Source organism: Gopherus evgoodei, chromosome 20 (genome assembly GCF_007399415.2).
Source record: "Gopherus evgoodei ecotype Sinaloan lineage chromosome 20, rGopEvg1_v1.p, whole genome shotgun sequence".
Lineage (NCBI taxonomy): Eukaryota > Metazoa > Chordata > Testudines > Testudinidae > Gopherus > Gopherus evgoodei.
This window is the reverse complement of record NC_044341.1, coordinates 5,609,980-5,634,869: the sequence shown is the minus strand read 5'-3', so window position 1 is coordinate 5,634,869 and position 24,890 is coordinate 5,609,980. Positions and strand designations below refer to the sequence as shown.

The following is a 24,890-nucleotide window of genomic DNA, read 5'->3' as shown; positions in this document are numbered from 1 at the left end:
CAGTGGAAATAATCTGTCCGTTTTAGAATTATCTGTTTGGTTGCTGAGTAAAATCAAAGTTGGGAATGCCCATCATATGGAACTGAATTCTCATCCTTGAAGCCCCAAATGGTCCCACTCACAAAACTAGTACTATTAAGTCAGAAACAGCAGAGGACAGGCAACCAGAATGAGAGAATCACGCAAACTGTGAGCCACTACAAACACTAAGATGATCAGTAATGGCAAAATTATCCCCTCCCATCTCAGAGAGGAGCTCTCCCACGGACCTAGGTAATCCACCCCACCGAAAGGCAGGAGCTAGGTCAATTGAAGAATTTTTCCGGGAGTTAGGTCAGCTTCACTACATCACTCTATGGCGTGGATTTTTCACAACCCAAGTGACCGGGTTTTCACTGGGTTAAGTTTTATGAGGAAGAATCATTGATAAACATTTTTGAACATTTTAAAATCAAGAGTAAATCAAGACTAGATGTTTATCTAAAAGATCCACTAAAATAATTCCTAGAGTGTAAGTTCCATGGTTTATGACAGCGGTTCTCAAACTTTAGCAACCTGAGGACTCCCATTTTGATTTAAATTTTTTCCACAGACCACCAAACCTACGGATGTTTATTTCCATTTGAAGAAAAAAAATTCAATCCACCACTCCACCCCTTCCCCAAGGCCCCACCCCACCTCTTCCTGTCTCTCCTCTTCCCCGCCTCTTTCTGACCCATCACCCAAGCACATCCTGTCTCCGCTCCGTCCCCTCCCTCCCAGCGCTTCCTGCACACGCAGAGTTGATCAGCAGGGCCGGCAGCCCTGGACATGACTCGCAGACCCCTGGAGTACCCTCGCGGACCCCAGTTTGAGAAACGCTGGTCTATGTTATATAGAAGGTCAGTTGAGATGATCACAATGATTCCCTTCTGGCCTTACAATCCATGATACCATAAATAATTGTGTCTTGGAACAGTTTGTTCTAAAGCACATAAAGGGGAAAGGAGTCCAGTAGAGCTTATTTTAAAGGATCCTTATTGAAGTTGCAGGAACAAAGTACATAAAGGGGAAAGGAGTCCAGTAGAGCTGGCTTATTTTAAAGGATCCTTATTGAAGTTGCAGGAACAAATCATCCTGATGTGTAGAAAGAATAGTAAATATGGCAGGCGACCAGCGTGGCTTAACAGTGAAATCCTTGTTGATCTTAAACACAAAAAAGCAGCTTACAAGAAGTGGAAGACTGGACAAATGACCAGGGAGGGGTATAAAAATATTGGTATGCAAGAGTGAAATCAGGAAGGCCAAATCACACTTGGAGTTACTCTTAACATCCCTTGTTAGCAGCAACAAGAAGGGTTTCTACAGGTATGTTAGCAACAAGGTAGTGGTCAGGGAAAGTGTGGGCCCCTTACTGAATGGGGGAGGCAACCTAGTGACAGAAGATGTGGAAAAAGCGAATGTATTCAATGCTTTTTTTGCCTTGGTCTTCACGAACCAAGTCAGGTCCCAGACTACTGCAAAGGGCAGCACAGTATGGGGAGGAGGTGACCAGCCCTGTGTGGAGAAAGAAGTGGTTCAGGACTATTTAGAAAAACTGGATGAGCACAAGTCCATGAGGCTGGATGCCTTGCATCCGAGGGGGCTAAAGGAGTTGGTGGATGTGACTGCAGAGCCATTGGCCATTATCTTTGAAAACTCATGGCAAGCGGGGGAGGTCTCGCATGACTGGAAAAAGGCTAATGTAGTGCTCATCTTTAAAAAAGGGAAGGAGGAAGATCTGGGGAACAACAGGCCAGTCAGCCTCACCTCAGTCCCTGGAAGAATCATGGAGCAGGTCCTCAAGGAATCAATTCTGAAGCACTCAGAGGAGAGGAAAGTGATGAGGAACAGTCAGCATGGATTCTCCAAGGGCAAGTCATGCCTGACTAACCTAACTGCCTTTTTGGACGACATAACTGGCTCTGTGGATGAGGGGAAAGCAGTGGACGTGTTATTCTTTGACTTTAGCAAAGCTTTTGATACGGTCTCCCACAGTATTCTTGCTGGCAAGTTAAAGAAGTATGGGCTGGATGAATGGACTATAAGGTGGATAGAAAGCTGGCTAGATCATCAGGCTCAACGGGTAGTGATCAATGGCTCCATGTTTAGTTGGCAGCCGGTATCAAGCAGAGTTCCCCAAGGGTAGGCCCTGGGGCTGGTTTTGTTCAATATCTTCTTTAACGATCTGGAGGATGGCGTGGACTGCACCATCAGCAAGTTTGCAGATGACTAAACTCGGAGGAGTGGTAGATACGCTGGAGGGTAGGGATAGGATACAGAGGGACCTAGACAAATTAGAGGATTGGCCCAAAAGAATCTGATGAGGTTCAACAAGGACAAGTGCAGAGTCCTGCACTTAGGACAGAATAATTCCATGCACTGCTACAGACTAGGGATCGAGTGGCTAGGCAGCAGTTCTGCAGAAAAGGACCTAGGGGTTACAGTGGACGAGAAGCTGGATATGAGTCAGCAGTGTGCCCTTGTTGCCAAGAAGGCTAACGGCATTTTGGGATGTATAAGTAAGGGCATTGCCAGCTGATCGAGGGACATGATCATTCCCCTCTATTTGGCATTGGTGAGGCCTCATCTGGAGTACTATGTCCAGTTTTGGGCCCCACACTACGAGGAGGATGTGGAAAAATTGGAAAGAATCCAGTGGAGGGCAACAAAAATGATTAGGGGACTGGAGGACATGATTTATGAGAAGAAGCTGAGGGAACTGGGATTATTTAGTCTGCAGAAGAGAAGAATGAGGGGGGATGTGATAGCTGCTTTCAACTACACTCTACCTCAATATAACACTGTCCTTGGGAGCCAAAATTTTTACCACGTTATAGGTGAAACCGTGTTATATCGAACTTGCTTTGATCCACCAGAGTGCGCAGCCCCTCCCCACCCCGGAGCACTGCTTTACTGCGTTTTATCCAAATTTGTTATATCGCGTCATGTTATAGCGGGGTAGAAGGGTACCTGAAAGGGGTTCCGAAGAGGATGGATCTAGACTGTTCTCAGTGGTAGCAGATGACAGAACAAGAAGTAATGGTCTCAAGTTGCAGTGGGGGAGGTTTAGGTTGGATATTAGGAAAAACTTTTTCACTGGGAGGGTGGTGAAGCACTGGAATGGGTTACCTAGAGAAGTGGTGGAATCTCCTTCTTTAGAGGTTTTTAAGGTCACGCTTGACAAAGCCCTGGCTGGGATGATTTAGTTGGGGATTGGTCCTGCTTTGAGCAGGGGCTGGACTAGATGACCTCCTGAGGTCCCTTCCAACCCTGATATTCTATGATTCTATGATAAGAGAAGAGGCTGCTCTTGATTTAGTCACAGTTACATAGGAACTGGCTCAGGAAATAAGGGCATGGAGCCACTAATTCACAGTGAACTTAACATAATATGTTCAATATCCTCTCAAAGGGATAATTACAAGAGATAGTGCTATGACACTGAACTTCAACAAGGGGACTTTTCTTTAGAATAGTCAGAAACAACCTGAACGAAAACTGACAATATTACAGTGCATCACCAGAGAGACTGTTTAAAAACATTTTAGGGTCGCAAAGTGAGCATAACCAAGGAGTTGGAGGGGAGGAGGGGAAAGGAGTTAACTAGGAGATCTTAGGAGCATATCTGAGAAAAATGGTATCCCAAGTGATGTTAAGAGATCAAAGTTAACATGTAAGATGGCAATTAAGAGGACTAAGAGGAAGCGTGAAGAGCAAAGAGTTAAAAGAGACAGGTAGACTGCAAAAGTACATTAGAAGAAGGAAAGTCCACAGGAGAGTCAGTGAGCCTACCAAGATGAGAGGGTGGCACTGGAGACCAGAGATACTAAAATCCCTCCCCAAACTATTTATGAATTTGGAGGGTGATGCAGATATACATACCATGGAGTTACTCTCTTCAGGTATAGTGTCAGATTGAGGTATTTAAAAAAAACAAAAACAACAAACAAAAAGGAACTAAAAGAATGAAATTATGTAAGTCACCATTACTGGACAGCATTTGTTCAAGTTCTGAAGATACTCAAGGACAAAGCAGCTGAATTCCTAACAAACAAGGTGATTTGACATTAAAAACTGCTTCTATAATAGATGACCATATGATGATCAAAGCTGTAAGACGTCTTTAAAAATCCTGGGTCTGGTTCCAGGAATCATAGAAAAAGGAAGAGTCTCTTATTTGGTATTAGGAGAAATTCACTGAAGCTAGACTTATAAAGCATATATATGAGCACAACAGGATTGAGATATCTGCCCTTTCTGATATTATCTAGGATAAAAATTAGAAGGGCTATCAATCCTCACACTTCAGCTTATCTGAGGCATTTGAAGACAGGTATCACCTTGGCATCTAAGTGCCAACAGCAGCCATGAAGAAAGTAAGGGGAAAAAAGGCATTTTCAGTTCTGTTCCACAGGCATAGTATATCTTAAAGGGGCACTGTTACAGCTGCAGGGTATTGCACCTGTATCTCCTCCTCTGTGGTATACTCCAGGAGTTCCCAGTCAGGTATATGGTCTCCAGCCATCACCTGTCTCTGGTCAGGGACGCCATCTCACTCCCTTCTGACACAGAGTTTTAAGGCTGCATAAGGTTCATATTTAGAAAATAAGGGGGTCAGAAAACATGGACATGGCAGTTCAAGGTTTCATGGAAACAGCTCTTCATTACCTGCAGAGTCCTCCGCTTATTATCTTCAGTGTGTATCCATGCCCGTAGCGTCAATTCTGTTATGAATATTTGAGCAGCCTTGGCAAACAGCACAGGAGCTTCAGCACTAATCATCTGTAATGAAAAATGTATATTTCATTCACTCATCAATCAATGTACTACACTTGATTCTATCATAAAAGCTTGATATCGTATTAATAGATAAAATAGTCCAGGGATGAATAAAATGCTAGTTTGGGAGATTAGGGGATTTCCACATTAAATCTGAACGCCATCTCACTGCAAGATGTGGAAGTACAAAGGGCTACCAGTTTTCAATCAAGCACTGTAACAGAAATACTGGTCAGTTACAGTTTTCCTGAGAAGTTTATTTATTGAAATATGAAGGTTATCAGATTTTAATTTTGCATAGCTCACTGGCTTACCCTATGCTAACACAAGAAGTGAAACTCCACTAACAACTTACATGACAGACAGGCCTTCCATTCACAGGTTAACAGTTTCTTCTTTCTCTTTGATGGAGGATAATCTATCCCAGCAGCTCTCACTACTTTTCAAGCTAACTTATCGTAGATGATATAAATATGTATTGTGGAAGTTTAGGTTACGATTAACATTTTAGGGCCAAGTTTTCAGCACCTGTTTCAACTTTATGCTCACAAACCTCCTAACTTGCAGGAGCATATGGCATCAATATGTGTGAAACTGGGTAGTCAGTAATCTACTATGCTTGCACATGAATCATTTTTATATGTACAAATTTTGTTTGTGCAATGAGGGCACAAATTTAGAGGCCAGATTGAGGCCTCAATTAAAAATCTGATCCTTACAGTCAGAGGCTATCAATACTCATTTACAAAGTGACTTACATACTAGGGTAATGAATGCAGGCAGAGTAAAAACAGATTGTAAAGATTTAAAATAAAGAAATAAATAAATGAATAAATCACAAGTCTCACCAAATTTCATTTTCTTAACAGAATCTGGCTCTAATTCTCTTTCTATTAGAACTGTTTCACTTTAGCTACCTTTGTATTAGGCTTATTTCCCTGGATAATCTCCTTCCTGTTAAAAAATGACCATCCGAAAACAATATTATTTACTTTCCATCTCCTTTTTCCCATCATTACAGGGAATTTGGCATTAATCTAGTTAAGGCACTGAACTGAGACTCAGGAGGCTTGGATTCAATCTAGTTCAAAGTTTTAAAAAAAGTCTGCATTAACAAACGGAGCCAACGAACACACCTTTTTCACTGAGCTTATTTAAATGTTAAAGTCTCCCAAGCTACGAGTGGTATTCACAAGGAAAAGGATGGAAGTCATTGGCTCCATGAACTCTCTTGGAAATTGGCATCCCATAAAAATCTTCTAATTTAAGGAAAAAAGATCATTGGATAAGTAACAAAAAAATCCCTGATATTTACAGTAGGGTTTTCTTTGTTTTTCCTGTTATATGAGTAGATGTGCCAGTTTTCCCCTTAGATCTATGCATGCCCTTATCCCCATGTGGATGACGACTATAGAACTTGCCTCCATCACATGCCAAATAAATACTGATTTCTTAGTTTGCTTGTTTCAAGGGTTCAGATCTAAAATCTATGAAATATCAAAGGCCACACTTCTGTGATAAAATGTAAAATATGATGTTTTGTACTAATATTTGAAATACCTTTGTAGGGTGGTTGGTTTTTTAAATGTTACTATGTTTATATTAAATGCTTTTGTAGTTTTGTGAATGAAAAAGCCACAGACATAAGGAGGAGGTACAAAAACAGAGACAGAAGCTAGTCATTACTAGAACTGGGAAAAGACTGAAAGTCGTCTGCAAATGCTTTATTCAAGACGTCAGGAAATTTGTTTTTCATGCAAAATGTACAAATTATGTGCCCTGCTATACAAGCTAGTTAAGTAATGAAAACAGTTGTCCAACAACGTATCTGAAAAATACTGTGAAATCTATCAAGCTACTAACAGCTGCAGCCGCCACAATGGTGCAGTCAACTAATCTCCGTAAGGTATCCTGAGCACCTTTTCTCTATAGGTCAATAAATAATCTCCAGACTTTAATGTGTTGGGAGGAAGGATAATACTGTGGGTAAGGAACTGATTTGGGACTCAAGAGTCCAATTCAATTCCTGGCTTTCCTACAGCCTTCCTGTCTGACCTTTAGTATGTCAACTCTCTGTGCCTCAGTTCACTATACGTAACATGGAGATATTACTTCCATTCTTCATTTGACACACACATATTTATCATTTTAGAGCACTCCTCAAAAAGAAACAATCACTCCAGTTTCTAGGGGGCTGTGAAACTGTGAAATTGTTCTGATAGCTGATGGGGTATTTTAATTCTTCTACAGATTTCAAGAACAATAAGGTTGTTTTTCTTACATACTCTGCAACTCAGAGAAATGACATCTATAGTGCTCATCAACAGGGTTCATAACCACATGTTTTGTTTCACAATGTAAAAGACCAAATATGAATTCACCTTCACATCTTCATCCAGTTTCATAATCTTCTTAATACGAGCCAGTGGTAGTTCCTGCACTCTGAAGTCTTTCTGCAGAGATCAAAAAAAGGAGACCTCATAAACTGTTTAAGACCACATAATTCAAAACGAAAGTAAGAGATAAGTGATGTTCAGAAGAATTCAAAATTGGCCCTTTCTGCTTTAAACAGTGTATCTGTCTCCTGTAACAGGCAATGATTTTCATTCTCCAAGGTAATGTAACTACAAACACTTGATGTTTACCCTCTTATCCACTTTTCCTAGCCATTCAAATTGTTACATACTATATTGCAGGGGTCGGCAATCTTTCAGAAGTGGTGTGCCGAGTCTTCATGTATTCAGTCTAATTTAAGGTTTTGCATGCCAGTAATACATTTTAACGTTTTTAGAAGGTCTCTTTCTATAAGTCTATAACGTATAACTGATCTATTGTTGTATGTAAAGTAAATAAGGTTTTTTAAATGTTTAAGAAGCTTCATTTAAAATTAAATTAAAATGTAGAGCCCCCCGGACCGGTGGCCAGGACCCGGGCAGTGTGAGTGCCACTGCATATCAGCTCGTATGCCGCCTTCGGCACGCGTGCCATAGGTTGCCTACTCCTGGTCTATGTTATGCAGAAGGTCAAACTAGATAGTCACAGTGGTCCCTTCCGGCCTTATCTTCTAGAATCTTTGAATTAGTTACGACTTCTGTGCAGATCTGTGAATCCTTTCCAGGAAAGCTCAATGATACAAGTCTTCTCTAGGTTGTGCCACAGTTGAATAACACCTTGCATTTGGTTATTTTTAGGGAGGGAAATAATTTTATTCCTGTAAATAAGTACTATGGCTATTAGACATTGCATATATTGTGTATTTATTTTGGTTTAAAGAGAAGCATGGCATGTTGTCTGGCTACTAGAAGCTAAGCAAGATTTAAGAGATCAATTCTTCACCTTTTCTTTTTCCAAATTAAGCATCAACATTTTCACCAAGCCTCTTCTAACTAATTCTGAAGCTGTAATGTATCTTTAGTACTATTTTCTACAGTTCCTCCATGATTAGGCTGCATTTCTCTGTGTTTTATGGGAAAAAAACATTCTTAAACGGATCCTCTTTTCCCCAGAATTCTAGCTAAAGCGTGCACACACAAAAGCACAAGAACAGAAATAAAGATTGTCTCAAAGAGCAGTCAACCAGAACAGTTTGTACCTCAGGTAACTGCTTTGACCCCCTACTACACAACACATGTAAATGAATTCTCAAATTTGCCCCGGTCCACATATGCTGCAGCACTCAGTGTGTTGGCTTTACTAGACATAATAATTTCAGTGCCTGATTACGTGCAGGGTGGCTGGATAGGACTGTTTTATAATTGTTTTTCCCCTACAGTCCTTATTAAAATTTTCATTCAGGCAGAAGCTTACACACTCGGTATTCAACATTCTTCTAACGTGCAATGCAATAAATATATTCACATGACAGCAGTGTTAGAAATTAAATTGCCCACACTAGGTGAGCTGTAGAATAAACCCTTACCACATGCAGATGAAGACAAACTATAGCTCTTGCACATAAGAGTTCAGTGCACTAAGGGATCAAAGTAATTAATTCTGGTCTCTGCATACAGATTGCTACATCTGTTTCTTGAGCTGAGACTATATAACATGCGGAAAGGGGAAGCTTATCTTTAGGCTACCGTATCAGAATAGGGTTCTTCATTTCAAATGGACCATCTTCAAATTGAGCCCTTTTGTTTTCAGCTAATTTAAATTAAAACCAGAAAAACTGGCATTTAGGATAGATTACCGTAATGTCGTAGTAGAGATGTCAGTTGTTCTTGAAAAGGCATTTTTGTTATATGCCCTTATTCTCAGAGGTTTATCTTTTAAGTGGAAAAAAATTGGGTGGTGAAATCTTTATTGTTCATTCTCAGCCTATAGGTGAACGTTTTAAAAATAAATCCGACAAAATTCTCTTCAGCTCTGCGTTATTTAAGCAAGTGAAAAGTGTAGGGTTTGTGTGTGTGTGTGTGTGTGTGTTTGTTAAATACTGTGCACTTTGTGTTCAAGTTATTTTTAAAACTTCACACTTGCCAAATTATTCTTAAAGTGAGTATAGTACCTTTGAAAGGAAAGTTTATCAAAATTCCACCCTCAGAATCACATCCATAATACCTGCTAACTTCAATAGGAATACACTTATATAATAATGTAGGCTAGAAAATCATGAACATATTTTATTTGAAAAATAGAAGGTAACACACCAAGATGCACTGGTCTAGCTATGCACAAGCAAGAACATGGGTATACTGAGCCCTAAACTGCCTATTACATTGACATTGGTGCTTAGAAGTCAAAGTGATAAGTGTGTAGAAATATCATAGATTAAACTAAATTGGTCTAGATAACCCTGAATGTTCTGAAATAAGTAATTACTGTAGAAGCCATAACTAAATATCCCGAAATTTGTGTATTTAAATTCTAACCAATAATATTGCACAAGTGTACTCAGTGGATTTCACAGCCATACGGAAAACTGGTAATGGAAAGGAGGAGGCCCTACTACCAGTCTGTTTCAAAGTGATGTAACCAGGTGAAGGAAGAAGCTAATGGATTTCCACTGAGTAAGTATTGGGGAAACATCTGATCCCCCCAGATATACTTTGCAACAGAAAACATTTTTTAGCACTGGCACTAAAGCTGTAAGTGTTGCTAATAGTGAAACTTAAAAGATATAAAATATGAATTTTTGAATGTACCAAGTCAGCAAGCAAGTTTCAAATAAAACGATACGACAAAATGTAAGCCCTATTCTGGAAACAGAAAATAAAAATCCATCCTCTATCTACAAATTTTCCTTAATTCCGGGAAACATCTTAACAATGTTATATATTGTTCGCTAGAATGTGGCAGCTATGGAGCAAAAGTGTATACAAATTTAGAAGCACTGTTGCCATTTTACATTATGGAATTCTAACAGTAGTAAGTACATCCTATAACATATATTCCCAATCAATTGACCTTCAGTTAACCAAAGGCAGCCAGCATCCTGACAGAATCCACAACCATTCATCTACATTTATTTCAAAACTGTTTTTTTCCAAAAGTTTTGAATACCTTTGAAACCTTCTAGAAAATTAAGTTACAACTCTCTATATTAAACAGTTTTTGATTCCATTCTCTCTCTCCCGTAAAAGGTTTTGGTTTAATCTGGACAAATATTTATAATGGATGACTATTGTTTCTCCATAAACTATGAAATATGTAAATTTGATTTCATTATTGCTGAGCTACATCCCAAATTTTGATAAAAGCGTACATTTAGACAAATCGGCTCAGTTCAGCTACATACAGTTCAGCTACATGATGACCATTTTCTAACCCCACAGCTGAGCTAGGAAGCTTCTTGCAGTGATGAACCATGCATGGGGCCAAGTTCTGCCTTGAGATACTTATTCACTATTTCGACTGTTGACTCCAAAGGGACTTATCTGTACATATCTGAAAGAAGAATTTGGCCAAATGTAGTTGGTTTTTGAAAATATTTTACTATAAGACACTGAAGCAGCAGGTAACTCCTGTTGTACTAGACATTTTCTTAAGGTTTTATCACATTATCAAAGGACACTCTTACCACTGTTAGATTTCGAATCTCCTCCATGACCCGAGGCCAGAAAGACTGCAGGCTTTGCTGAGCATCACTACTGCCAGCAGCGCCAAAGCCACCATCTGTAGACATGGTGATAACTGGGGGGGGGGGGGGGGGTGAGGGGGGAAGGGGAATGAGGAGGAGAAAAAAAAGAAATATTAGTAGAGATGGAGGAGACAATAGATTCCAGAAGTCCTCGAGCTTTTCCTGAATCACATTGCAAAACAGTCTCCAAACAAGACAAGACTATCAAGTTCACACAACAGTGTGTGAAACTACCTGTTCTCTCCAAAAAGGACTCCAACATAATTTCAAAAATCTGAAGGTTGGCAAGAAGTTACTCACTCTCTTTTATTATTGGAATGCACACATTATAGTTCTATTAAATGTCTAGCCCAAAAAGACTATTATGATGTCCACTGAAGAATTAAAAGACCACCAATATCTTATCAGATATGAAAAGCTTGCAAACTTACTAGGGTAAGTATCAATCAAGAACAGGGTGAGCAAACAGGAGGTCATCGCTATTTTGTCTTTCATCCACTGTGAGTTATCTACACTAGTACTGTTTTTTAAAAGTTAGAATCAACTTAATTAATAAAAAATCAAAGAAATAGTTATGCAGCTACTACCCTGCATTAGCCCACGCTACTGTAAATCACAAATTTTAAAGCTGAGGGTGTCTATTTACCCTTTTTTGTATTTTATTAAACTACGCTTGTCATTTAGCACTCCAGAACTGAAGTTTGGGAAGCAAATTCTGTTAGCCTTTAGAACTATTCAGAATCTATTTCATGGATACCTTATAACCTGTACTGTCATAAGATACCAAACTTAAGATGTATGCTAATACTTGCAATTCTGATCAACAAATTTACAAAATATAAAGCAACTGACTTACAACCACAGTTGGAGAAGAATAGGACTGACAGGCAGATAGCTATACAAATTTAAAAAAGAATATTGAACTGGGTTTACATGCTACTGAAATACTGGGCCAATCCTGTACCCTTCACGTGCAAGTACCTCCTGGAAGAGGCTGCAAGATCAAACCCTGTATGTGCGACTAAAAAAAATGTAAAAATGAGGAGTACTTGTGGCACCTTAGCCCATGAAAGCTTATGCCCAAATAGATTTGTTAGCCTCTAAGGTACCACAAGTACTCCTTTTTGGTTTTGGTGATACAGACTAACACGGCTACCACTCTGAAACCTAAAAAATGCATAACATTTAAGCCAGAAGTGGCTAACACCGGACAAGCCCAAATATGCTCTTAAAAAGCACTTTAAATGCAAAGAAATAGCTTTATAGTAGGAAAAAAGGAACTCAGGGTGAAGTGTGATTCCTCTAGAATTTCTGGGAAACTAACAATCTTTAGCACTTTAGCAAAAGAATGCTTAAGATGTGCTGTGTTTACACACTAATCATTCCAATTCTGATGGCATGTATGAATTAGAGAAATGTAGAACACTGCAAGACAGAACTTGTTATTCCCCAGGCATAAGAAGTGTTTCAGGGAATGCCAAAAGAGTCACTGCTCACTTCCCAAATGAACAAAGAAATTAAATGTTATGCTAAATGTTCTCTTGGGTCATCCAAAGCCGCTTTGATGTTTCCATTTAAAAAAAGCCACTCCTACAAGTTCAGTGGGTTGTGGGGAAAGAAACTATGCGCTGCTTTTCAAAAGACAAATCTCAACATATATAGTGATATTTGTGTCTGGTGATGTAATGGGAAAAGGTGTGGCACAAAATTTAGAACTGGCCTATTAGGCACAATTCCCATTCACTTCTGATCCAATGCATATAATGGTTTATTTCTGTCTCTTCAAGCTGAAGGAGGAGCAAAGTAATTTTAAAGTTTTATGCGACATGGTTTAGAATGTTGTCTGGGGGAGACTACTGGTGGGCTTTAGACCCGTTGTGCCAAATACAATAATTACTCTTCTAAAAGAATATTGTTAGATAAGCCTACAGTAGGATATTCATGGCTAGATTACAACAAACTAACTAAACTGTACGTTCATAAATTCAGAACATATTGAAAGAAGTGCTGTGAATGGTTACATTTAATTTTTTTCATTTGTTGGGGTAGTTTTGACAGGGCATAAATACCTACAAAAATTAGATTAACCTATATATATTTGGCCACTATCCACAAACTTTTGCAATAATGGTAAAAATCAAGGCAAAAGCAGTTACAAAATTTCTCTGGAAACAGAAACGATGAGCAGGTTATTCAGTAATTCTAACTGCAGCCAATTTTCATAATTAAGCCACATATGAATGAAAAATCTTCAAATATTTAAAAGGAAAATAAAAGTAGATACAATATTTTAATTAAGTCTTGTAACTGAATTCTGAATTTGTGCATCTCTGCTTTGTCACATGAAGAACAGAAATATAGACTTACGAATGCACAAGCTAATCCTTGAAATCTGCTCTCTGATGGCAATATGCTCTTATGTAACTGAACTCACATATCCATAACACTAAGACGGGACAGGGACTTTCCCTCAACTCACGATGCAATTCACTCAAAAGGCAAAACTAACAGCTATTCAAGCTTATGCTTCAAAGATGATTTGCATTCAAATCCATTTAATACCACAGTGAATTACAAACAGCAAGAAACAGAAAAGCAAAATAAAACAAACTAAGAAGAAAAATACCAGCCACTAGGAAAATATTTCTAAAACCTACATGGATATCACTAAATCGTTTTATCTAATGCTGACTAAGCCTTACAGAAATACTATGCAGTAGCTAGGGTGACCAGACAGCAAGTGTGAAAAATTGGGACGGGGTGGGGGAGTAATAGGCACCTATACAAGACACAAAGCCCCAAATATCAGAATTATCCCTATGAAATAGGCTACTGCAAGGGTGACTAGATGTCCCGGTAACCAAAATATGGATTAAAAAAAACAAACAGTAAAAAGTTCTCACAAACACTAAAATCAAACCAGAAATGTTTTTGAGATTTGTCATTAATGAAAATAGTTTAATTAAAAACTGCAGCATTGTTTTTGTGTGTGAGAATAAAAATTATAGTGATTATAACAGAATGTAAAACTGACAATCTAATTAGCCTGTCCAATCTCAGCAAAATTCTGGAAGTAAGCAAAGTCCAAGATAGGTAATACACCCAAGATAAGTAACACACACAAAAAAACTTCCCCCAGTTTTTTTCAAGGTGGTACTGCAAAAAAGGTAAAGAATAGATTAATATGTTGGAATATCTGTTTAAAATTACTACTGCCATATAAAATAAAGTAGAACCTCAGAGTTATGAACACCAGAGTTATTACCTGACCAGTTAACCACACCTCATGAGGAACCGGAAGTATGCAATAAGATGTCAGCAGAGACCAACCTCCCCCCCCCAAATACTGTATAATACTGCGTTAAATGTAAACTACATAAAGGGAAAGTTTAAAAAAAGATTTGACAAAGTAAGGACACTCTCTCTGTGCTTGTTTCATTTAATCAAGATGGCTAAAAGCAGCATTTTTCTTCGGCATAGTAAGGTTTCAAAGCTGACTTACGTCAACGTTCAGTTGTAAACTTTTGAAAGAATAATCATAACATTTTGTGCAGAGTTACGAACAACCTCCATTCCCGAGGTATCGTAACTAAAGTTCTACTGTATGGATTTGCTTTTATGACTCATTATTTCCGAAAGTGAAAGCTGTACCACATGACGAAAAGTTGAGATTCCTTAATCTTTTCCTCTCAAAACAGAAACAGTTTTTGATGCAGTAAGCATTGAACATGACTGTATCAAACTGTATATCATTGCTCATATTAGTAATGAAAAGTTTAGTTGTTTTTAATTGAGAATCCACTCCAACTAGACTGTTCAAAATGACAACAAATTGGCGAATAAATTACTCCATATTAGACAGGAAGGACAAGGAAGTGTTAAAGTTACACTAATGAAAAGCTTTATCCTCTATTGTCTGTATCTGCTAAAGCAAGTTTTCCCTTGTATTCCAGATATACCTATTGTACAAATTAGCATAAGATACTGAAAGAGCTCAAAACCAGTTTAATCTAGTCATCCAGAATTAAAAAAAAACCCTTAAGTTAAAATCATATCTTTAAAGTAAATAAATACAAGACCAATATTTCAGAATGCAGAATCAACAGCCTGGTGGTTGACTCAAAGATAATTGCTACTTTAAATAACTGCTTAAGATAATTATTAGGAAACTGCAAAGAGAAGGCAGTTTGAGGTTACTACAGAGCCATTAATAATTATCTCTAGTAAAAAACATCCAGCTGGAAACACAATGCACCAATGGCTAATGTGTCTGTGAAGGAATGCTATGCTGATAGAAAATATTTAAAACAAACTTGAATGTCTGTGTCTCCTAGGCAGGTTAGAACACCTTGAAACATTAATACAAGCAGTTACTGGCATAATAAAAAAAAAATCATGTTTGACTTAGAACAGGGGTCGGCAACCTTTCAGAAGTGGTGTGCCGAGTCTTCATTTATTCACTCTAATTTAAGGTTTCACGTGCCAGTAATACATTTTAACGTTTTTAGAAGGTCTTTTTCTATAAGTCTGTAATACATAATTAAACTATTGTTGTATGTAAAGTAAATGAGGTTTTAAAAGTGTTTAAGAAGCTTCATTTAAAATTAAATTAAAATGCAGAGTCCCCTAGACCGTGACCAGGACCCAGGCAGTGCAAATGCCACTGCAAATCAGCTCACATGCTGCCTTTGGCACGTGTGCCATAGGTTGCCTATCGCTGATCTAAATGAACAGTCCATATAGATTTCGCCCTTTCTGGCTCCCATCTCTCCCTGCAATATTGATCCACACAAACACCCCAGGTAGTTTTCAAATTCAGAAGATGGTAGCATCTGCATTTAAGAGAAAAAGCAGTGACCAGCAACAGGGGAGGAGGGGACCACACCGCTACTTGTGGGCAGGGGCTTCGGAACTCACATCCAAGATCACCGAGGTGCCTTTCTGCTGCTCTGCGGGGAAGAATCCCTGGCTGGCAGCTGCCTGCCCTTCCTGGAGGAACTCCCTGTTGGAGAGCAGCAGGCTGAGGGGTCCTGGCCGCCGGCCCCGCCGCTCAGCCCGCCGCTGGTCCGGGGTCCCGGCCCCCGGCCCCTAGTGGTCCCCCGGGTCCCAGCGGCCCCCGGCCCCGCTGCTCAGCCTGCTGCTAGCCCGGGGTTTCTTTCACTTAGGCTGGCAATGGGCTGAGCGGGGCTGGTGGCCAGGAACTCGGTTGGCAGCAGCGTGCCATTAAAAATTGGCTCACATGCCACCTTTGGCACGTGTGCCGTAGGTTGCCGACCCCTGACTTTGAAAGTCAAGCTGCAAAGGGAAAAATAAGAACAAAGCGAGAGGGATTACACCGACCTAACCATTTTCCTTCAGTTTAATTAGACCAAGAAAAAAAGAAAGAAAAAAGTTCAGTGGGGAGAAAACTGTCATTTCTCAAATTACACATTTTATCAAACAGATGAGTTTTGTACAATCTGCAGAACACAGATAGGTTTAAAGAAATAATTTACAAATAAGGCTTGTAAGTGCTGGAGAGAGAGAGATGGTTCTGCTTCAAAAGGATACAACATCTGCCTATGTCAGAGAAAGGATCAAGAAAAATATATTGATTTAGCTAAACTGCTATACAGAAACTGATTTAGTTAATTTTGTCCACACAAGCAGAGGATTGCACACACTGATTTCAATTTACAAATTCCTTATGGCAGACTTGATTTAAAGTAAATCGATATAAAGTAAACAAACCAAAATTAAAATGGCCACACAAGAGGACTATAGTTGCACTAATTTAACTACATCAGTTTCTAGATCCATTTAGTTTTAACTGATACAAATTTATTGTGCTGACAAGGCCTAAGATTTCATTACATTTTGCCTCTCTTCCCTTGAAAACCTCTCTCTCTGGGATGTACTGCGAACCCTTGGGATCCTCATATTCCCTACTTTAAGCTCTTCTCTGCATTATCATTGTCACTATCCTTTTAGCACAGGACATGAGTGCACAAAAATGTCCAACAATACTGCTCTTTAATGTGGCCAGCAGCATCACTGCTGAGAAATACAAGGCCAAAACCAACCTCTGTATCATCAGGTTACCATAATAAACAACATTTTGCATTTACACAGCACTTTTTCATCCAATGAACTTAAAGACTTGATCACCTTTACAAACATTATTAAATCTTACAACCAAACCTATGAGGCACAGAAGTTCTACTTATTCTCCAATTTATAAAATTGGGGTTATTTTGGAAAATGGCCATAGCTACTCAATGCTTCATTTTTTTTTGGCTCCAATATTATAAAGTAAAAGATAATGAAGCATTGAGTGGCTAAGGCCGTTTTCCAAAACATTCTCCAATTTTCAGTACCCTAATTTAGCACCACTGGAAGAGGGGTTAAAAAAAAAAATCAGGCCAAAAGATATCTGCAGTTGAGCACCCAAGTGTTATGCACCCAAATCACAAGCTACTATATATATATATATATATATTTTACACACACACACACACACACACACACACACACACACACACACACACACACACACACACACACGCAAGATGGGAGTTGCCTTACAAATAGGCCACTTCCACCTTAACTGGCCTCATTAGCACTGACCCCTCTATTTGGTAAGGCAACTCTCATCTTTTCATGTGCTATATTACATATAGTGCTTACTGTTTTTTTCACTCCATGCATCTGATGAAGTGGGTTATAGCCCATGAAAGCTTATGCCCAAATAAATTTGTTAGTCTCTAAGGTATATCAGATTTCAGAGTGGTAGCAATGTTAGTGTGTATCAGCAAAAAAACGAGGAGTCCTCGGTTTTTTGCTGATACACACTAACATTGCTACCACTCTGAAATCTGATATACAGTAGCTCTTCTATTCACGATGAAGACAAAACGTAGTGTTATAGCGAAACTCAATCTACTGAATAGTCACTGGAGTTTTTGTATGTCTGAGTAGCTGTTTACAGTTCTGCTTTCACTCTTTATGGAAACTTCATGTATATAACTGTGGTATGTATCCAATCATTCAAATCAGTTTCTGTACCAGATGACTGGAGGATAGCTGATGTAATTACAGGCCAGTAAGCCTAACTTCAGTACCAGGCAAAATGGTTGAAATTACAGCAAAGAACAAAATTATCAGACACACAGATGAATACAATTTGCTGGGGGAAGAGTCAACATGATTTTTGTAAAGGGAAATCATACCTCACCAATCTATTAGAATTCTTTGAGGGGGTCAACAAACATGTTGACAAGGGTGATCCAATAGGTTGAGTGTACCTGGAATTTCAGAAAGCCTTGACAAGGTCCTTTACCAAAGGCTCTTAAGCAAAGTAAGCAGTCAAGGAATAAGAGGAAAGGTCCTCTCATGGATTAGTCACTGGTTAAAAGACAGGAAACAAAGAGTAGGAATAAATGGCCAGTTTTCAGAATGGAGAGAGATAAATAACAGTGGCCCCCTGGGGTCTGTACGGGGACCACTGCTGTTCAACATATTCATATATGATCTGGAAAAAGGGGTAAACAGTGAGGTGGCAAAATTTGCCAACAATACAAAATTATTCAAGATAGTTAAGTCTAAAGCAGACCGTGAAGAGTTACAAAGGGATCTCACAAACCTGGGTGACTGGACAACAAAATGGAAAATAAACTCAATGTTGATAAATGCAAAGTAATACACATTGGAAAACATAATTCCAACGATACATGCAAAATGAAGGGGTTTAAATTAGCTGTTAGCACTCAAAGATCTTGGAGTTATTGTGGATAGATCTCTGAAAACATCTGCTCAATGTGCACTGGCAGTTAAAAAAAAAAAGCTAACAGAATGTTAGGAACCATTAGGAAAGGGATAGATAATAAAACAGAAAATATCATAGTGCCACTGTATAAATCCATCGTATGCCCACATTGTGAATATTGTGTATAGACCTGGTTGCTCATCTCAAAAAAAGATAAGAATTTGAAATGGTACAGAGAAGGGCAACAAAAACGATTACGGTTATGGAACAGCTTCCGCATGAGGAGAGATTAAGACTGGGACTTTTCAGTTTGGAAAAGAGATGACTAAAAGGAGATATGATAGAGCTCAAACATCTTGATTGGTGTGAAGAAAGTGATTAAGGAAATGTTATTTAATCCTCTCATAACAAAAACTAGGGGTCACCCAATGAAATTAATAGGCAACAGTTTTGAAAAAACAAACAAAAAGGAAGTGCTTCTTCACACAATGCAGTCAACCTGTGGAACTCATTTCCCAAGGGATGTTCTGAAGGCAAAAACTATAATGGGGTTGAACAAAGAATTAGATAAGTTGATGGACAATAGGTCCATCAATCGCTATTAGCTAAGATGGTCAGGGATACAGCCCCATACTCTGAATGTCCCTAGCCTCTGTCTGCCAGAAGCTGGGAGTGGACAATGAGATGGATCAGTCGATGACTGCCTGTTCTGTTTATTCCCTCTGAAGCACCTGGCATTGGCCACTGTCGGAAGACAGGATACTGGGCAAGATGGACCATTGGTCTGATCCAGCATGGCCATTCTTAGGACTCTCTAAAAATCATACATGAAGACAATAATCTCACCACTTCAAACTCAACCTGGGATTCTTTGGCCTCATTTCTGCTGAGAAAGTTATATAAACCAGACAGTCCTGTGCCCTTGCAGGATCTCAGTGCTTGCTTATGGGTCCTGGAACATCTCCCACTTTATCTAACCTCCTCCTAATAGGCAGTATGAGTACTTAGCATTTATACAGCACTATAAATCTTCAAATCACTGTACAAAACTCACCAGTTAATCTTCACCAGACTCCAATAAGATTTTTCCATTTCACAGATTGGAAAATATGAAAGAGAGGTTAGGCACCTTGCCCAAGGCTATAAAGTGAGTTAATGTTAGAGCCAGGATTGGCCATCAGGAGTTCTTGGCTTGTAGTCTCATGTTTAATATGCTACTAGGCCAGGCTTTGAACTTTTCCATTCTTATTTTCTCACTTTTTTTCTATTTACATTAATGTTCAGTATCTTCATATAAGATTTCCTTTGTCAGCTAATGTATCCGATGAGTTTTACTTTCTGAATGCACTCATTTTGCATTTTGAATTGTGCTACTGTATTTTTGCCTTTATGTTGTGAAGCATTAATGAAACGCTACAAATAAATATTCTAGTACACATATATATTGCATGACTTCAATGAAAGTAGCTTCAACAATACAAGATCACTTTTATATCTGCATTTTGTTGTTCTGTCACATTCTAGTATATCATTCCCAAGTACAAAAGCAACAGGAAAAACATGCCTGAGCTGAAAATGGTTAGTGCTCCAACAAGAAAGATCATTTTGCCTCAGGATGCTGTTGGTGTTACAAAATCCACTACTCACAAAAGGTCTATCTATCAGGAAGCTCAGTTGCAGAAAAGGAAAAACAATGTAGAGCCCATATTTCATGCTATTGAAGAATAGTATCTAAAAAGGAAGAATAAAGAGCACCTCACCTACCACACAACTCAAGAAACTGGAAGTCAACAGAATCAAAAATATATTTTCTGTATCAGAAAGTGAGCATATATTTGTTTTGTCAACATTCATAATGATCGTTCCGATAAATATATTTAAAAAATGCATCAGACTAAAAGTCCTCAGACTACAAACTTCAAAATAGCTAGCTGCAGTCTCCACAATTCAAGGGACAGATTCTGATATCAGATATGCAGAGCCCAAACTCGTGTATCAAAAAATCTGCTCTCCATAGTAATAAATTATGATGTCACATGCACTTAAGCATGATAGCATCAAGAGGAGGAACAATCTAGCAAGCAAGAAATAGCCCCACAAAACGGTACATGTATTTTAACAAGGTTTTAGTAAAGCAGGTTTCTTTAAAGTTTGTCTGAGCATGACAATTGCTTTCTACATCTAAACTGGGGAAGCAGCACATTACCCATAGCCAGATACTGCAGCAATTATATTTTAATTGCAAAGGCTAAATGCCCTACTTTTAACAAGTCACATTCAACCCACTGACTGCAGAATATAAACTGTGAGCTTGAAAATGAACTGCATGAGATGACATTTTACGTCTCTGCAACAATAAGAATGTCTTAGCTGTACTGAAAGCTAGTTTCTGGGCCACTGATCAATAGCACTTGTTCTTCTACATGTGCATTTGCCCTGCTCCAGTCCCAAGGGCTGAGACTGTGATCTTGCTTTGAAATCATCCTTTGAGAAACCATACCGATGGTCTGATAACTGCTTCCCAAAAGACACAGTGCCTGAACCTGCTGTACATTTCTCTGCTTCAAGGCCTACTCAAGAGGACATATAAACTTTCAGCCTGGCAGCTGACCCACCTACCAAGAAATACTGTCAAAGCCTCAAATGTATTCCATTTATCATTCCACATAACATAATTTTTAGGACAGAGGCCAAATAATATAGCTCCAGCAAGCTGGTAGCATAAAGATACAATAACTACAGTCACAGAAAGAAGATGAATCCTATGTGCTTGGGGGAGAAGAAAAAAAAAGCTCAAGATTTTTAACCTGCTTTCACGGTGAGAGACTGTTCTCTTCACCACCCGAACACACTCAGGCCCTGTCCAAGCTGGAGCACCATGCTGTAAAATGGTTGTAAAGCAAGGTTCTGGATAGCATTACAGAACTATGCTGACAACAGTTTTTAAACAATGGTGTAGATCGCAAGGTTAGTGCTGCAATGTGGACAGATTTGCTTCCAAACTAACGATGCTAGAGTCTATCAGTTCTGTCCCTTTCTCTACTTCCCAGTTAGTTGGGTCCTTGCTTGGACTTGGAACATGTTAGTAACTGCCTGGCCTTGCCTAACACTAGATTTTCGGGGAACGTTCTCACTGTTACTAACCTTGATACACAAGCAGCAACAGAGGGACCAGTAGTGTAGACAAGGTCTCCAGGAGGCCACTGGCATTTTTAATACTGTGTTGTCTAACCTTGAGTGCTGTAGCAGTAGTGTGCTCACCCTCTAGTCTCACATACTGAAGCGACCAGCATGACAGACTTAGAGGAGGCACTGATAAGAACCAGAGACCTGCATCCAGCTCTCCTGAAATGGAAAGATGGTCAAGCAAACGACAGCATATGAAGACGGGGAGGTATTACCTGAAAGAGTCTTAGGGGCTCAGTGTTTCAGAGTATTCCATAAAAAGAATAATGAATGTGCAGCTTGGGTATCTGATTTGTAATGAATTAGGCCCCAATATATACAGTCACAGTTATGCATGACAAATCCTTTCCAACAGAAAGTCATTTGAATTGGTACAGAGGTTTGTTTCCACTTTTGATATATCCACAAGTGGAAACAAAAAAGGTCTGGTACAGAAAAAAAAATGTTTATTAACAAGTGGGGAAAAACATGTATTTAATGTTTCTATATTTAAAAATACTTTTGTGGCACTGTAGAACCATTTATTAATTTTGGAAACAAGAAGAATCTAATTTCAACTAAGGCAGTGAAAACTTATAAACAGGAAATTACAATAAAGAAACACTAGTCTTGACTCCCCATTATTGTCAACATTAGTGAATATCTAATCTCTTTGGACCTTTTATAATAAACACTAACTCTGTACATCAACACCTTGTTTTCCAGCAAGGCGGTGCTTTAACATAAATCAATAAATGAGGGTCAATATTGGCATAGCTGATAACATAAATAAGTGATCACATGAGGAATCACATGAGATTTCCTATATCGAAAGAAAGAATTCCCTGAATAAGCAGAGTTAGGTCTCTTCAGGCTCTATTACGTCACATCTGGTCCATCTGTCTGAGCCAGTGTGCAGGAAAAGATCCTTAGTACACTTTTAAAAGCATTCTCCAATTGTGTTTTAAATGCTTCTTATATCATGATCCACAGGAAGTCAAGAAAAAAAGGACCAAAGTTTCTGTGATTTAAACATGCAGCAATATAAATATACTAGCGTAATCAAGTAGAATCCTCACTCTACTATGAGTACAGTACACACACACCCCGCAAAAGACCATGCTTACCATTTTCCAGGGGTCTGACTTTACTGACAACTCAAACAACAACAGAATTAAACCTCAACCTAAGATTTCTCTTCAAGCATGACTGTACTTAGGGTTTTCCATGCGGGACTGCTATCTATCTCTTTCCAATTGGCTCTGATAGGCACTGCAACTATGTTTATACTCCTTGACTGGCGCTAACCAGACACTCCTGATCTAACTTTAGAGAGTGACTCAGTTATTGCTTTCCATGCAGGCTTCTGGCACAGAAGCTTAGGTGGCTCAGCTGTACCCCAAATTTCTGTACAGAATCCTGTTACAACTAGCTTTTTGGAATATGACCAATTCATCCAAAAGTGAAGAAATCTTCTGGGAAAGTGGAATAGCATGCTTTCCTATACAATCAATCAAAAAAAAATATTGTCAGCAAACCTTAAAGTTCATATCAGGCTGCACGGTATTAATCAATCTACCAGTTTTTAAATATCCGCCAGCAATCTTGATATGTCCTTGGAAAGGATGCAATTAAGCTACAGCGTTTAGAAAGGCCTCATTAGAAAGATGGGTTCTCAGACCCTAGGGATTTGTAAGTTTCCTTTCTAACCAAATTTTATTTGTTAAAGGTTATTTGCATAATAGTTCCTAGAGACCCCAACCTGCTTGACCATGATTCAGTGACATGACCCAAAAATGGGATTCCTATTCTGCAAAATCTTTGTAGAAAAATACAACAGAAAGTTTTATATTAATGCTTATTATTTATATTATGGTAGCACCTAAAGATCCAATCAAGATTGAGACCTCATTGTGCTGTATACGGCACAAACTGTCATTTCAAATTGTGAAAAGTAGCAATTTCTCAAGCTTTTCAAAATACTGAAGACTGTCTGAAGTAAATCTATCTACATTGCCCAGGATTTAGGTACATTATTTCTATAAATATTAATTAGAATCACATCCAAAAAAACATGCATTGGACCGAAAAATTACACTAAATTTTGCATATGGTTGCAGCAATTCTGCATTATTTGCATCATACTGTATGCCAACAAACCATCTGCCATAAAAACAGGGTCTTGTGCTCTTAGCACTGGATTGGGAGTCAGGAATCCACAAGTTCTGATCACAGCTGATATGACCTCCTGAGTCCAAAGACAAGTTACAATCTATTTGCACCAGTTCTTCCATAAAACAGAAATTCCAAGAGTGTTGTAAAGCACTTTAAAGACAAAAAGTCCTAGTAAGTGCTAAATACAATTATTCTGGTATACACAGCAGCAGCAACAATGCAGTGATCAGTAAAACACAGTAATTCTTATCTTGATGCACAGGAAATAAGTTATGCATAAATTAGGGCAAGAATATCAACCAGAATCAAGAGATTTAGGCACATCTTTCTATAAATGGCTATAGAGGAATTTAATTTACAGGATAATTTTGAAGCTATCTCCATAAAACAGTGCTGCAAAGATACAAACGTTCCCTCAGATGAACATGAACATTTTCCACTGACTTCAATGAGGGCTTAATGTACATATTCAAGGAGATTGAAAAAACTTAAGGGCCATACTAATAAAATAGAGCACTTGCAAATATTTAACTGCTTCCAACATACAGTATTTAAAAATACGTTTCCTTCTAATACCTTTACATCAAGAAACTTCTATAATTCCTCAGTTTCATTTTAAATTTTTCCTCTTTATGAAAAAGTTTTAGATGCTTAAATTGCTAGGATAATAAATACTTAGCACTATAGATTTCTTTTTGGCTTCAAAACACTATGTAAACATTAGTTCTCACAGCACCCCTGTGATGTATTTTACCTATTCCCATTTTGGTGAACTGTGGCACCAGACTTGGCCAAGGTCACAGTGAGTTGCACAGCCATGAACAGAAGTGAGGAATTACTAGCTTGCAATGCCACGTGTAACCCATTAAACTACAGTGAAGTGAGAGAGAGTGCACATGTGAAGCAGAACTTAATTTGGCCATGTGACTA

General features: G+C 38.7%; 1 protein-coding gene across 1 annotated transcript in view; it reads right to left on the bottom strand.

Moving 5' to 3' along the window:
* The window catches only part of LOC115637464 (nuclear transcription factor Y subunit gamma-like), a gene marked incomplete at its 3' end in the record, with an annotated part of 47,917 nt that overhangs the window by 6,346 nt on the left and 16,681 nt on the right, over positions 1-24,890 (bottom strand). The window contains 3 exon segments of the mRNA XM_030538714.1: positions 4,690-4,803; positions 7,182-7,253; positions 10,817-10,929. Coding sequence (XP_030394574.1) covers positions 4,690-4,803; positions 7,182-7,253; positions 10,817-10,921 — 291 coding nt within the window.